The sequence below is a fragment of the Ovis aries genome, chromosome 6, assembly GCF_016772045.2.
Source record: "Ovis aries strain OAR_USU_Benz2616 breed Rambouillet chromosome 6, ARS-UI_Ramb_v3.0, whole genome shotgun sequence".
In the NCBI taxonomy this organism is placed as follows: Eukaryota; Metazoa; Chordata; class Mammalia; order Artiodactyla; family Bovidae; genus Ovis; species Ovis aries.
The window spans coordinates 19,250,938-19,267,326 of record NC_056059.1 but is presented as its reverse complement, the minus strand read 5'-3'; the positions used below and the strand labels follow the sequence as shown (position 1 = coordinate 19,267,326).

Here is a 16,389-nt window from a genome sequence, read left to right as displayed (position 1 = left end):
AACTATACAATTAGCATATAATCCAAAAAATTAAGCACACTTAACTATGACATAATTTTTGTTACTGCAGAGGAGGAAACAACAACCCATTTGACATTAATATTACAAATCTCATTAGTGTGGTACATAGGTTATGAAATTAAACACCTGGAAGAAAATGTATAATGGCATATTTCTTGGCTATGCACTGAAGTTTATTTACAAAACCATAATATTGTAACATTTTACTGGTTTTTATACACATAAACAAAGCAAAAAACAATTGGAGTTAAGAAATACACTGTAACTATTAATAACATTGTCAGTGTATAAGGTAAAGTCCATCTACTGAAAGGCAGGAGTGGATGTGGTTTCTGCCATTTAAAGGCAGAGTCACTACTTTCCTTGCTTTACTAAATAAGGAGCCAAATACATGTATTTTCAAAAGTTGATGTGAAAAAATAAAGTCTACATATTATTTAGAATTAGTAAATTAACCAGTATTAAAACTAAAAATTGTGATAACCACTCAAAAATTTGTAGAAGAGAGGTAGCGGATGGTGTGGGCTATCTTAAGAAGTCAATTAAAAAAAAAAAGAATTCTCAGTTTAACATATTATTTAACATACATACCTAAAATTAGAAAAGATTAAATGTGGTTATCTTTGAATGAACAGGACTGAGGGCAGGAAGGAAGACACTGAGCTGCTGTGTTTTATTATTACTATGCCTTTTGATTTTCAATTAGACACACCTATCACTTAGACAACTAAAGATCAAATCACCAAATAAAACGCAAATAATTCAAAACTATAAAACACTAGTTAGCACAAACCATTTCATCAACGTTCTGCTTCAACTACGTCTTAAGTTGCTGCTGTTGCTGCTGCTGCCGCTGCTAAGTCGCTTCAGTCGTGTCCGACTCTGTGCGACTCCATAGACGGCAGCCCATCAGGCTCCACCGTCCCTGGGATTCTCCAGGCAACAACACTGGAGTGGGTTGCCATTTCCTTCTCCAATGCATGAAAGTGAAAAGTGAAAGTGAAGTTGCTCAGTCGTGTCCGACTCTTAGAGACCCCATGCACTGCAGCCCACCAGGCTCCTCTGTCCATGGGATTTTCCAGGCAAGAGTACTGGAGTAGGGTGCCATTGCCTTCTCCGACGTCTTAAGTTGGGTATACATAAAAAGGTTCACATTCAACGAATACACTCACATAGATTTCCTCACACTTGGTAAAGTGGAAGAAAGTCGGTGGGGAGGAAAAAAATACCTGAGATGAGAAATTAGTTGAGAGAGAGAGAGAGAAAAAAAAAAAAAAATATATATATATATATATATATATATATAAGAAGCTCGATCTGAACATTCATTCATTCACCAAATATCCTGATGTTCCTATTTTAAGTCAGCCGCTTTTCCAGCTTCTGCCCCACCAGTGAACAAACACAATATTTACCCTCAAAGAACTTGAAGCGGAAATGCATCATAGGCAAAAAAGGTCAAAAATTGGGCAAAAGATGCTAATCTCATTATAAATAAAACAGTTCACAGTTATTAATGGGTTAATAACACTAGTCCATTTCCTTTATATATACTTTTCCTCAGCCCAAACAAAAACAGGGACAAGAGTCCTTGAAAAGCAACCACTGACAACTCGTTTACATTCTTCCACTTCACAAATGAATGTCACATTTCGATACTAAGCCTTTGAAAACAAGAAACAAACCAAAGCAAGAGTTCGAATCTACGTTGACTAGTGGAGAGAGTCGAATCCACATTCTCTAAGCTCCTCTTTCAACCTTCCTTTGGAACAGCCAGGCAGCAGTCCCTTTTAAAAAAATGCCTACAGTTCTCAAAGGACTCAGTTGAGCAGGGAGAAGGAGGGCTGTAGGTGGGGATTGGAAACTGATCAGTAGCCAAAAGCAGCACCGGTGACCTCTTTCAACCACAGCGGGAAGTGAGGGGTCACTCGCTGCATCTGCCCGCCTCTACCTCCCGTCTCAACCACCCATAAAAAACTGGGAAACCCAAATACCTGTCTCTGGGTCTGAGGGCGCAGGCAGACAGAAAGACAAGTGGATAGAGCTGCTACACAGGGCCCCAGAGTTGTCGCTGTGGCTGCAGTTGCCGCTATTGCTTAGGGCACCAGGAAGCGCATTGCAGGTACTTCTACAAAAGAGGCTGCTCCTGGAGCTCCAGGAGCTCCAAGACTGCCCTCTGCCCGCGAGCGAAGTTAGCGGGGGTTGCCAGCTCGGAATCCCGCCAGGAGCGCGAGCCCGGCGCTCTCCGCTGACAGCTCCCAGCTCTCCCAGCCACCCGCAGCTCGGCCCTTTCCTCTGACATCACAGATTCTGCGACGGCATTCTAAAGAAAGACCCCGGCGTGTGGCATCTTGCCTCTTGCCCAACCTGGCGAGAAAATGTAGCGACCGAGGAAGAGATGCAGGATGATTGGCGTTATTAACTGAGGGAATGGACGACAGGAGATGTGGTGTGGCTGCGCACAGAAAAGCGGGGGACAGAGAATTTGGAGTGGACTCTGTAGACCGCTCGGGCGTTTAGCGAGGACACCTTATTGGGTCCTTTCTCACTTCCTTCGTGAGGCGGAGGCGCTCCTTACCTGCTCCCGGCAGAAGCTGCTGAGGTGCTTCAGTCCACCGATACATGTGAGTGTTGTCCGCAGAAGGTCCGGGGGAGGACGGATTGCGATCGTAGGAGTCCCCTTTCCCTTACTGGCCTTCGGGAGATAGGACCTGGCCTGCGGGTGCTAGTGGGAAGCCCGCGCGCAGCAGCGCGGATCTAGGCCTGAGGAAATATGGAAGAGCTTGGGACCTCTTGAAGGAGCCAAGTTTGAAAAATGGGACGCGGGGCCGAGGGAAAGGATGTTACTAGAAAAAGTATATACACAAACATGTTTACTTTTGTGCGTGTGAGAGAGCACTGCGTGCAGTGATGGGAATTCGCTCTTTGCGCAGGTAGTTATTCGACGTCCACCATGTTCCAGGCACCGTTTTAGGCGTTGGTTAAAAGGAATGAGTAAAACAGATAAAAATTCCTTTCTCCCGTAGTTCATGTTTTATTGAGGAAGACACATATTAAACAGAGTTTAAAACATTATCGTGTCTTAGGTTGTAGTGAGTGCTGAAAAGAAAAGTAGTAAAGCGGGGAAGGGGGATATGGCTTGAAATTTTAGTGTGGCCATTGAAGTTCGCACTGAAAAGGTCACTCTCAAGTAGAGGTGACAGAAACAAGAGAGTTAGCTGTAAGAGTAATTTGGGAAGGGGCTTCCCTAGTGGTTCAGTGGTAAAGAATCCATCTGCCAATGCAGGGTACACAGATTCAGTTCCTGGTCCAGAAAGATCACTTGGAAAAGGAAATGGGAGATTATTCCGGTATTCTTGCCTGAAAATCCCCATGGACAGAGAAGCCTGACGGGCTACAGTCCATAGGGTCACATAGAGTCAGACGGGACTTGGTGACTGAACAACCACCATATTTTGCGGTACTAGAGTCAAGCTGAGGGATCAAACACTGCGAAAGCCATCAGACAGAAACTCGCTTGAACAGCAAGGAAGCCTGTAGGTCAGAGTTGAGTGAAGGAGTTAGAGCTGGAGAAAGAATCAGAGAGCAGGAACAGGTCCTGAAGGATCTTGAAGGGCATTTAGGTCACTTCACTAGCAGTGAATTCACTAGCAGTGAAGTGTTACATCCTGACTGCCTTTTTGAAAGGATCTCTCTGGCTGCTGTCCAGAATAGACTGGAGAGAATAGGGTGAAAGACCAGGTTGGAGACGTGTGCGCAAATTCTGGCAAGTTACGGTGGTGGCTTAAATAGGGGTGGTAAGAAATGGCCAGTGAGACTTTCAGTCCTCATAATGTAGTTATGCAAGAATTTTAATGGATGATGAATTAATCTTTTTTAATTTTGTTTGGGGAACACTTTAAAATAACTCCTAGTGTGAGGTTAGGAGTATCAAACACAAGTTAAAATCATGGCTTTACTATTTAATATTTGAATGGTGTTAGAAAAGCAGAGACATTACTTTGCTGACTAAGGTCCGTCTAGTCAAGGCTATGGTTTTCCAGTAGTCATGTATGGATGTGAGAGTTAGACTGTGAAGAAGGCTGAGCGTCGAAGAATTGATGCTTTTGAAGTATAGTGTTGGAGAAGACTCTTGAGAGTTCCTTGGACTGCAAGGAGATCCAACCAGTCCATTCTGAAGGAGATCAGCCCTGGGATTTCTTTGGAAGGAATGATGCTAAAGCTGAAACTCCAGTACTTTGGCCACCTCATGCGAAGAGTTGACTCCTTGGAAAAGACTTTAATGTTGGGAGGGATTGGGGGCAGGAGGAGAAGGGGACAACAGAGGATGAGATGGCTGGATGGCATCACTGACTCAATGGACGTGAATCTGAGTGAACTCCGGAAGATGGTGATGGACAGGGAGGCCTGGCGTGCTGGGATTCATGGGGTCACAAAGAGTCGGACACGACTGAGCTGCTGAACTGAACTGAACTGAGACAAGTCACATAATTTCCCTTGAGTTTATAAACTGGTTGTAAAGATTAAATGACAGTGTATGTAGTATGCCAGGCCCATTAAAATAGTGGCTACTATTAATTAACTGTGTTCTTAGATTAGAAATGGAAAAAAAAAAAAAAACAAAACAAAACAGTGGTGAGTGCACCTGTAAGGTAAAGGTTTGGTTAAATCTTGTTGGGAAAAATCATACCAGATAAAAGATTACCTTGTTTGGTAGAGGGTCTTGGGAAACCAGGACATATCCCTTTTAAATTTTTTTATATATGTCACTGGACAAAAGGCTTTTCTGTGTTAATGGCCATAGTGTTTGAGATACATGGACTAAGAAAACACTCTTAGCCATACTCTCATAGCCATCCCTTAAGCCCTGCAGCATCCCATGTCCTCATTCATAAAGGGGAAGAAAGCTCTGGTGAGTAAAGACAAACAAGAATAAATACAAATTTCCAGTTGTAAAATGATTGTCACAGGGATGTAATGTACACCATAGTGACTATGGTTAATAATAGTTTTGCATGTTAGAAGACAGGAGACTGAATCTTGATGGTTCTCATCATAAGAAAAATAATTATAACTATGTATGGTAAAGGATGTTAACTGGATTATTGTGGTGATCACCTTGCAACCCAATCAAAAAATGGGCAGAATATCTAAGACATTTCTCCAGAGCAGACATACAGATGGCCAAAAGGCACATGAAAAATGCTCAACATCGCTAATTATTAGAGAAATGCAAATCAAAACTATAGTGAGTTATCACCTTACATCAATCAGAATGGCCATCATCAAAAAAATCTATAAATTATCAATGCTGTAGAGGGTGTGGAGAAAAGGAAAACCTCCTGCAGTGTTAGTGGGAATGTAAATTGGTACAGCCACTATGAAGAACAGTATGGAGATTCTTTAAAAAACAAATTAGACCTACCATATGATCCTGCAATCCCAGTCCTGGGAAGATAGCTAAAGAAAATTATAATTTGAAAAGATACACACACCCCAGTGTTTACCTAAGCATTATTTACTATAGCCAAGACGTGGAAGCACCTTAAATGTCCATCAAAGAGATGAGTGGATAAAGAAGATATGGTGTGTATAGACACACATTTGTGTGCACACACACATATCCACAATGAAATACTATTCAGCCGTAAAAAAGAATGAAATAATGCCATGTGTAGCATGATGGATGAACCTGGAGATTATCATACTAAGTGAAGTGAAGTCAGAGAGAGAATGACAAATATCATACAATATCACTTATATGTAAAATCTAAAAATGAACTTATTTACCAAACAGAAACAGACAGATGTAGAAAGCAAACTTATAGTCAACAAAGGGGAAAGATGAGGCAGGGGAGTGTAAATTAGGAATTTGGGAGTAACTTACACTCACTGCTTTATATAAAATGGGTTAAGTAACATGGGCCTACTGTATAGCGGAGGGAACTATGCTCAGTATTTTGTAACAACCTATATGGGAAAAGAATCTGAATAAGAAAATATGTGTGTGTGTATATGTGTATAGCTGAATTACTTTGCTGTGCACCTGCAACTAACACAACGTTGTAAATCAGCTATACTTGAGTAATACAGTCACAGCTAATGAATGAGTGGCAGAGCTGAACTTTGAATTCATCCCCTGATCACATACTTGAAAGCAAGAAACAGTAAATTCAAAGCAGGTATTTCAGTACATAATACAGGATGTGACTAAATGTAAGAAAGCATTAGATCAATTAGATCAGTTAAATCAGCGATGGCTTTTTCCTTAATTACTGGAGCTGTTACACAATTGACGACATCTTATATTTGATGAGATACAATGCTTAGAGTGTCTAAGGAGAATATAAATTTTTAGTTAATTGCAATTCTGAGACAGCAAAATCAGATATTTTGAGAAATAGAGAATCACTTCCAAATTTTGGTGGAGTTCTCTATGCTATAAAGTAGAAATGAAAATCTGTAGTTAAAACTGCCATTTCAAAGCAACTGTTTGATTGGTTCCTAACATTGAGAGACTGGGGTAGAAGATTTGTTAATTTTTAAAATACTGGCAATTTAAAATCAGAATGAGGAAGACTACTGAAAGATTGCTGAAGTAAAGGGAAGCCATTTAGTAATGATAGGGCTCTCAGGGACTTCCCTGATGGTACAGTGATTCAGGCTTCGCCTTCCAATGCAGAGTATGAGTTTGATCCCTAGTCAGAAAGCTATGATCCCAAATGCCTTGTGGCCAAAAAAACACATAAAATACTGGCATTATGGTAACAAATTCAATTAAAAAAATTTAATGGTCCATTAAAAAAAATCTTAAAAAAAGAAATGATAGGAATCTCAGAAATAATTTTTTATGTAAGTGTTTTAATGATTAAGATACAGTCTAAATTCATGTGTTTCATAAAATCAGCTTCACCTGGTTTTATCATTAGTGGCATCTTACAGCAGCATTTTAGGTTTGATGAAATATGGTGGTTATGTTGAAAAAAACAATGTGAAAGGGCAGAGTAACTTAGTTAATACTTTACAAAGTTTTTTATCATAGAATGTTTATTTTTTAAAATTTAGTAGAGGAAAAAGGGGAAAAAAGCTTTGACTCCTACTGTCCAAATACAGTTAACATACTGGATATACTGTTTTCTTCTCTGTAAATGTTTTAGATTTGTAATTACTGTGCATGCAGTTAAGTATTATATCTATTTTAATCACATAATCTTTTTTTTTTTTTTTTTTTGGTGCAGAGTAAGTCAGCATTCCCAAACTGTTGTAGGAAATTTTTGTTCAAGTAAATTTTAATAGCTTTTCATTGGTTAGCATTCCATGGCAAAATACTTCGGGAAGTGCGTCATAATCATATCCTTTATTGATATTATAGCTTGGGCATTAAAGGAGCTAACTCCAGAATCAGACAGACCTAAGTTTTAATCCTCATTTACAAACTAGCCACATGACCTGAGGCAAATTAATTTTAAGTCAAATTTTCTTCTGTATATAATGGAGATAATAGCTGTATTTGTAGCTGATGTATGCACAGCATTTAGCCAGCCCATGATAAATGCTCTGCAGAAGTTACCTATTATTAACTTTATCATCTTGAGAAATCCTCTATGTATTAGCATATTAAAAGCTCTGAAGAGACTAAGCAGGCCTAAAATTTTGAAATCCAATGGACACTCAATGTAAAATTGAACCCTGTGCAGCAGTCAGCACAGGGTAGTGAAATGAGCACCGGCTTGAATGATAAACATTTGTCTGAACTTAAAGCAGTGACCTTAAGCTAGCATTGTTGCCATAAACATGAAAGTGGAAAGTGGAAGTGTTAGTTGCTCAGTGGTGTTTGACTCTTTGCAACCCCATGAGCTGTAGCCCACCAGACTCCTCTGTCCGTTCTCCAGGCAAGAATACTGGAGTGGGTAGCCAGTCGCTTCTTTAACCGGTACCTGAAGAAAACCGAGATGGCTTCATCCACAGTTATTTTATATATGAATGGTTGAATAGGATCCTTCTGTATTCTCAGTATTTTAAGATTTCATAGCTGACATAAGTGTTTTCCAGTAACATTTCTGTCTGTTGCTAATACTGTTTCTTTTTTCTTTCTTATTTCTCCTGTTTATCCACTTAGTAGTTAGAAAATTCATTTTTACTGAAAGTTTCAGGTAGCTCATGTTTCTAGGTCCTGGATTTTACCAATTTAAAACTAGACCTTAATTTAAGCAAGTATTTTTACACTTACGGCTAAGGATATACGTTATACTTATTTTTATAATATGTTAACTAAATTAATATAATTAAATATATTAGTTATCTTTATATGGATAGTATATTAGTATCCTGCAGTATTTAAAGTATAAGAAAAGCTGGGTGGTGTTTTACCTGTTCGTATTTGAGTGAGAGATACATACATTTTATTGAGAAAAAACTTATAAAAATATTTAAAGTTTACTTATAAAATAAAGTTTACTTATAAAAATGTTTAAAGCTGATTGTTAAACCATTTTCTACCAAGTGAATTATTAACTATTCTTAACAGGCTGTAATTTTTTTCCTGTTTTTGGTCATGTCCGACTCTTTGCGACTCCATGGACTGTAGCCTATCAGGCTCCTCCATCCATGGGATTTTCCAGACAAGAGTGCTGGAGCGGACTGCCATTTCCTTCTCCAGGGGATCTTCCCCACCCAGGAATTGAACCCGGGTCTCCCGCATTGCAGGCAGACGCTTTACCGTCTGAGCCACCAGGGAAGCCTAATAATATATTGGTTTCCCTGAAATGGCTACTCTTTTCACTTTATATATCCTAACCCCTCACCATTAGTTAACAAGGATTTTGAGGATTATTCTGTCATCTCCCTTTATCACATTGTTTCCTCTTATGTGTACATGTATTTATATGTTTAACTTAATTGTGTTTCTGTGTTTTGAAACATGGCATTCTCTCTTCCTAAACAGCCTGTGTTTCAATACGTATCACAAAAGTTATATTTTACTTAACTCATAACTATGTTTTCCAGGTAGTTAATAGATTTATTTCAGGATAATTATAGATCTTTTTTGCTTGTAGACTAGGATTTATTACTTGTATTTTGTGAATTATTTTTAGTCTTAGTTTTGAAGCTGTTTTAGGGCACATGTTTCATATTTGGTTTTTTAAGCAACTTGATGTATTTGTGAGATGGCTTTAAGGAACTACTGTTCAATTTATGAGACCTGTTTTACACTTAAATCTATTTATTTCATATCTGTTAAGAGAAGTTTACTAGGGTTTTTTCTAATATGTATCACTAATTTCACATTCATCTTAGTATCACTCATCAAATATTTCATTGGTAGGTAAGCAAACGGAGAAGGCAATGGCACCCCACTCCAGTACTCTTGCCTGGAAAATCCCATGGACGGAGGAGCCTGGTGGGCTACAGTCCATGGGGTCGCTAAGAGTCGGACACGACTGAGCGACTTCACTTTCACTTTTCACTCTCATGCACTAGAGAAGGAAATAGCAGCCCACTCCAGTGTTCTTGCCTTGAGAATCCCAGGGACGGGGGAGCCTGGTGGGCTGCCGTCTATGGGGTCGCATAGAGTCGGACACGACTGAAGTGACTTAGCAGCAGCAGCAGCAGCAGCAGCAGCAGCAGCAGCAGGGAAGCAAAAGTTACAACTTACGCCAAACAATTTAGGCCAAATCTGTTAGCGATAGCTGTATTTCGCCTATTGAAATATATAATATTTGGTCACTACTTATGTTAAACTGAAATAGACATCAAACTAAAAGAATGCTGTAACTGGGATACTAAAGGTTAAAAAAAAATAACTTTTTTACTTTAAATTTTCATCATATGTCCATGTATTTTTCTCTAAAATTCTGGCTTTAACATTTGAGGAGCAATAGCAGGGTTATTGTGTATTCACTTTTGGTTAAAAATTGGCAGAATTTAAGAAGTTATATCTTCATTTTCACTCTTGTACATTTTTTTCCCTCTATTTTTTTAAGCTATTAAGTAATAGTCCTTAATAGTCCATGGAGCAGTTTAGTGTGGCTTTTCCAGATTAACCACCTTTGCCCCATTTATAGTTTCTTCATTACTAACAACTTTATTTTTATAAGGTTTTTTAAAACTTCTTCTGTATCATACATTGTCACTGTTAGCATAAAGATTTTTGAGGGTTGGTTTTCTTTTTACATCTCAGTATTCTTTGCCTAATAATTTGAAATTTTAAAACAATCATATTATTTGTCCACTGTTAGCCAGTTTTTTAATAAAACTTCACCGCTGTGTATCATTTATTTTAAATAAGAACTGTTTCAGCAATGTTTGTGTCATACTTTAAAGTGTAAACTGATGCTAAATTAAGTAAAAAGCAATTCTTAGTATTGTTAATGATTAACCTTTTGTCATTGTGACTGTTTTAATATTTGGCAGTATAAACTTCATGAACTTGGCTTCAAAAGTTTGAACTTTCGAACATGATGAATTAATCCCAGAATTTTGCTTATATTTACAATATCTGCATACTGATAGGATGTCTTCTAATTTCTATGAATTATTATAAAATTAAAATTCTATTTTTTTCTACAAAAGGAAATAGAATTATATGATATACAGACTTCTATATATGTCATGTCAGTGTATGTATATATAATATATATTTTGTTAGAGTATATTATATAGAATTTGAATATATTCGAATGTCAGGGTGTCTATATATGTATAGAATTCTTTATGTCTGTATATAAAGAATTCTGCAGAATTTTCTCTATATATAATATATATACACTGACATTATATCTCAGTATCTATATGATTAATATTGATATTTCCTAATTGTTGATCTTTTTCTTTTAATATTGTCTTTCCTAATTTACATGTTCTTCCTTACATGTAAGTTTGTACATAATTAAATAGACAGTAGAAATACCCAATACATGAAAGAAACATATAAAGAAAAGATTCAGTAATTGTCTTTACTTTGGAACTCAGGTATAGTACTCAGTTATCTCTTAGTTAAGGTTGTTATTAGTCTGTCTCTTAGTGTTCCTTTCTTATGTCATAATATTCTGCAGTATTTAAAGCTTGCTTTAAAACTTTAACCTGAAATACGATTAAATATCGTATTTTCTGCTTTTGGGAAAAAATGAAATTTTCTTTTCCAATCAGAGTGAGGAATTAATCTGTTAACATTTCTGCTGCTTAATTGATTTGTTTTTCTAATATATGGTTCTATTGCAGTAGAAATGTTTTTCCTTTCAGACTGCTTGTTCATGGTGTCCTGTACAATAAACTTACTTATTCTACAGTATAATGTATCACTTTCATTTTTTTCACTTAGGATTTTCTGCCGTTTCTTGGCAAAAATGGCAACTGGTGATGCTGTTCTGAAGAGATTGGAGCAGAAGGGTGCAGAAGCAGATCAAATTATTGAATATCTTAAGCAGCAAGTTGCTCTTCTTAAGGAGAAAGCAAGTAAGAAAATTTGAAAATTTGTAAGTTTTCTAGGGAGATACTTAAAATGAATTCATATGGTGATGACAAAAAAAAAAAAATGTGTTTACCACAGACAGTATTACTTCACAGTCTTGATGATGACTTCTGTATTCCTTTAATGTTGCAATTATGAGTGAAGAAATATTCTGGGATTAAGATAAGTTAGAATTGTGGTGTATGGTGAACACGTAATATTTAGAGAAAACAATGTGTTAATTCAAGACTAATAAAGAAAAATTAATATTTAAAATAAGTTGGTATAGAGTTAAGAGACTAAAAATGAAGAAAGCTGGGTAAAATCAAATAGAAACTCAAATATCTCCTTTAACTTCATATAAAAGAAAAATCTTTACTTTCACATTGCTCTCTTTTTGGGTATTTTCTGAAATGGTTTTTACAGTTTTTTCCAGTACTTATGTTTTACCTCAAAATTGCTATGATGCATTCACAAAAATATCAAATCTAAATTTCTGCTTCTAGAATTTAGGTTATTTTTTGTATATGTTATTCTCAATAGCCAATGGTAATGCTATGAAAATTCCAAAATCTTTTACCATCACTTATTTGAATAAATGCTTTTGTCTGCTACATAAAACTGAGTAACTCACAGAATCCTACATTTACTATCTAAAAAATTTTCCCTTTATCAAATTTTTCTTCTTTTTAAATACTGTTTTAATTATTTTTGTAATGTTTTATATTCTTACTGTTTTTCTTACAATTTAAAAAGGATTTTTCTTATTATTTAAAAAAAATTCTAACACTTCTTTCCATTAGAAAGATGAACAGATTATAGAGATGTATGTAATATAGAAGAGAATTAAAAAGGAAGTAATTTATGGAGAGTAGTACTGGACTATACTGCTTGACACGAGAGTATCACATGCTATGTGATTTGCATACATGGAATCAGCAGAAATGCAGCAGGCATAGGACAGAGTGATATAATAGTATGCCTTTGTGTTGGCAACCCAGATACCAAAATCAGCTTTGAGTCATGCTTTTGATTTACTCAAAATGATGAATGATGTTTCTTTAGATAGAACTCTTGAACAAAACAAAGTACAGTTCACGCTTGATTTGCATGGTACTTGATTCCTAGAAAATTCAGAGTATAATGAAAATGTTAAAAAAATGTTTAAATGTAAAAAATAACTAGAATCTAGGCCCAAATAATAAACAGGATTTCACCTGTGCATCTGTACAATGTCAGTGCAAAATCCTGCAGGATATGAGACAGTTCTTCATTTCACAGGAATATCTAACCTATTGCAGAACATCTGAAATCCCTGACCTCTGCCCTCCAAATGCCAGTACTGACTCCCATTATTCATGACAGCCAAAAATTCCCTTACAGATTTTCAAAGTACCCCCTAGAGAGTGGTACCAACCCCAATGAGAATCTTTGTCTTTGATATTTTGTATACCCTATTGCTCACCTTTAACACACTATGTTGAGCAAATCATTTCATTTAATGTTTGACCAGCTCTATTTTTGAGACATTAGGAATTAGAGAGTTTTCATTTCCCTTTACAAGATACTGATTAAAAAGGAAGAAATGACAACAATTTTTTATTGTTTGGTATCATTATTAGATCTTAGACTTTGAAAAAAGTTTAATGTATCTGATATTTGTCTCTCAGTTAACCTGTTAATAACACTGAACGAGGTTCTTACACTGTCATAGCATTTTTATAAAAGCTAGGAAAATGACTGATAAACAAAACCTCTTCTGTTTTTACTTCAAGATTTTCTCCCTTTGTCTTTTAAATATCATGTTTTTTAATAAATATTAAACTGATACAAGGGAACTGGTGAAACATTTGGTTCTAGCTTTGTTTATACTGGCTATGTTTTTATCAAGTAGTATTCATAAGAAACCTTGTAGAAAACAGAGCTGTATCTTAACTGGTGGTTCTTGATCCCAGTTTTGCAGGCAACTTTGAGAGAAGAGAAGAAACTTCGAGTTGAAAATGCTAAATTGAAGAAAGAAATTGAAGGATTGAAACAAGAGCTAATTAAGGCAGAAATTCAAAATGGAGGTGATTAATCATAGAAATGATAGGTTGATTCATAACAATAATTATTACATGCTTTATTAAGTTGGGTTTTACGCTTGATTACTCGTCTCATCCTCAGAACTGCCCTTCTCATGCATTTATCCTCTTACACTGAAGAGAACATACAGACTTAGAAAAGGCAGATAGATGATCTTGCCTGAGATCATGCAAAAAGTGCCAAAATTGGAGTTTAGAGAGCTGTATTCTAATCTCTGTTGTGATCATCACTGATCCCCTATTAAACTCGATCATCACTATTCCCGATTGAGTAGAGTTGAAAATAAGCCATGATAGTATTTAGTTAACATTTATTAAGTTTTGCTGTATGCCAGGCACTACCAAGTGGTTCATATACGTTATGTATTTTATCCTTAAAATCTTATATACACAGATATTCTTGTTTTATACATTGACTCTTAGAGAGGTAATTTGCCTGAAATCAAATATCCAAATCAGCAGATATTTATCATTTCACCTGGTATGTTGTAAATGAAATGAAAGTTTTTATTGAATTATTTTAAAAGTGCCCCAGTTCAGTTCAGTTCAGTTGCTCAGTTGTGTCCGACTCTTTGCGACCCCATGAATCGCAGCACGCCAGGCCTCCCTGTCCATCACCAACTCCCGGAGTTCACCCAGACTCACGTGCATCCAGTCAGTGATGCCATCCAATCATCTCATCCTCTGTCATCCCCTTCTCCTTCTGCCCCCAATGCCTCCCAGCATCAGGGTCTTTACCAATGAATCAACTCTTCGCATGAGGTGGCCAAAGTATTGGAGTTTCAGCTTTAGCATCAGCCCTTCCAATTAACACCAAGGACTGATCTTTAGGATGGACTGGTTGGATCTCCTTGCAGTCCAAGGGACTCTCAAGAGTCTTCTCCAACACCACAGTTCAAAAGCATCAATTCTTTGGCGCTCAGCTTTCTTCACAGTCCAACTCTCAAATCCATAAATGACCACTGGAGAAACCATAGCCTTGACTAGATGGACCTTTGTTGGCAAAGTAATATCTCTGCTTTTCAACATGCTATCTAGGTTGTTCATAACTTTGCTTCCAAGGAGTAAGTATCTTAATTTCATGGCCGCAGTCACCATCTGCAGTGATTTTGGAGCCCAAAAAGATAAAGTCTGACACTGTTTCCACTGTTTCCTCATCTATTTCCCATTAAGTGATGGGACCGGATGCCATGATCTTAGTTTTCTGAATGTTGAGCTTTAAGCCAACTTTTTCACTCTTCTCTTTCACTTTCATCAAGAGGCTTTTTAGTTCCTCTTTATTTTCTGCCATAAGGGTGGTGTCATCTGTATATCTGAGGTTATTGATATTTCTCCTGTCAGTCTTGATTCCAGCTTGTGCTTCTTCCAAGCCCAGCATTTCTCGTGATGTACCATGCATAGAAGTTAAATAAGCAGGGTGACGATATACAGCCTTTTCCTATTTGGAACCAGTCTGTCGTTCCATGTCCAGTTCTAACTGTTGCTTCCTGACCTGCATACAGATTTCTCAAGAGGCAGTTCAGGTGGTCTGGTATTCCCATCTCTTTCAGAATTTTCCACAATTTATTGTGATCCACAGAGTCAAAGGCTTTGGCATAGTCAATAAGGCAGAAATAGATGTTTTTCTGGATCCAGCGGATGTTGGCAATTTGATCTCTGGTTCCTCTGCCTTTTCTAAAACCAGCTTGAACATCTGGAAGTTCATGGTTCATGTATTGCTGAAGCCTGGCTTGGAGAATGTTGAGCATTACTTTACTAGCATGTGAGATGAGTGCAATTGTGCGGTAGTTTGAGCATTCTTTGGCATTGCCTTTCTTTGGGATTGGAATGAAAACTGACCTTTGTCAGTCCTATTCGGCCATAAAAAAGCATGATATTTTTCCATTTGCAGCAACATGGGTGGACTCAGGCAGGGTATCATGCCAAGTGAAATAAGTCAGACAGATAAAGTCAAATACATATAGATGGAATCTAAAATTACAACCAACTAGTGAATACAATAAAAATCAAAGCTGACTCATAGATGTAGGGAACAAAACAGTGGTTTTCACCGGAGAGAGGGAAAAGGGGTGCAATATTGGAGTTGGAGGTTAAGAGGTACAAATAGTTGTGTATTAGATAAGCTACAAGGATATATTATCCATCATGGGGAATATAGGCAATATTTTATAATAACTATAAATAGAGTATCACATTTAAAATTGTTAATCATTATATTGAATACCTGTAACATTGTATATCAACTGTATTTGTTTCAAAATAGTTTATGATTCACAGTTTCGTATTTTTCAGTCATGAAAACTATAAATGACATTTCATTTTCTTGAAACTGTTAAACATAAATGACATTTCATTTTCCTTGTCAGTAAAACAAATACCATTTCCATCTGGTACTCCACTAAAAATGGATTCTGCAGTTTCTGAAAATGAGATACAATCTATACCAATAACAACCGTATCTTCTGGTGCTAAAGAGCAAGTAAAAGGAGGAGGAGAAGAAGAAAAGAAGATGAAAGAGAAAGCTGAAAAGAAAGGTACTTTTTTTGTTGTTGTTGTTGTTGCTTTTTCCTGTAAGAGGTTGAGCAAAAAAGCCGAAAAGGTGGGAGCGGGGGCAACCCTACGAGCACTCTAAGGGACCTCACAGGCCATCTGGTCCTACAGCAGCATTTCTTTTTTTTTTTTTTTTTTAGTTTTTTATTTTTTTAAATTTTAAAATCTTTAATTCTTACATGCGTTCCCAAATATGAACCCCCTCCCACCTCCCCTCCCCATAACATCTCTCTGGGTCATCCCCATGCACCAGTCCCAAGCATGCTGCATCCTGCGTCAGACATA

At 37.0% G+C, this 16,389-nt stretch overlaps 2 protein-coding genes across 4 annotated transcripts in view; one reads left to right on the top strand and one right to left on the bottom strand.

Moving 5' to 3' along the window:
- The window catches only part of TBCK (TBC1 domain containing kinase), a 216,323-nt gene extending 214,018 nt beyond the window's left edge, over positions 1-2,305 (bottom strand). For both annotated transcript variants that reach the window (XR_009601134.1, XM_027971381.3), the window contains exon 1: positions 2,016-2,305. The gene's annotated coding sequence lies outside the window, so the exon portion shown is untranslated. The remainder of the gene's footprint in view (positions 1-2,015) is intronic.
- Positions 2,306-2,573: 268 nt separating this feature from the next.
- The window catches only part of AIMP1 (aminoacyl tRNA synthetase complex interacting multifunctional protein 1), a 30,220-nt gene continuing 16,404 nt past the window's right edge, over positions 2,574-16,389 (top strand). For both annotated transcript variants that reach the window (XM_027970827.3, XM_042251160.2), the window contains exons 1-4: positions 2,574-2,645; positions 11,342-11,475; positions 13,426-13,539; positions 15,921-16,088. In XM_027970827.3, coding sequence (XP_027826628.1) covers positions 2,644-2,645; positions 11,342-11,475; positions 13,426-13,539; positions 15,921-16,088 — 418 coding nt within the window. In that variant the 5' untranslated portion in view covers positions 2,574-2,643. The remainder of the gene's footprint in view (positions 2,646-11,341; positions 11,476-13,425; positions 13,540-15,920; positions 16,089-16,389) is intronic.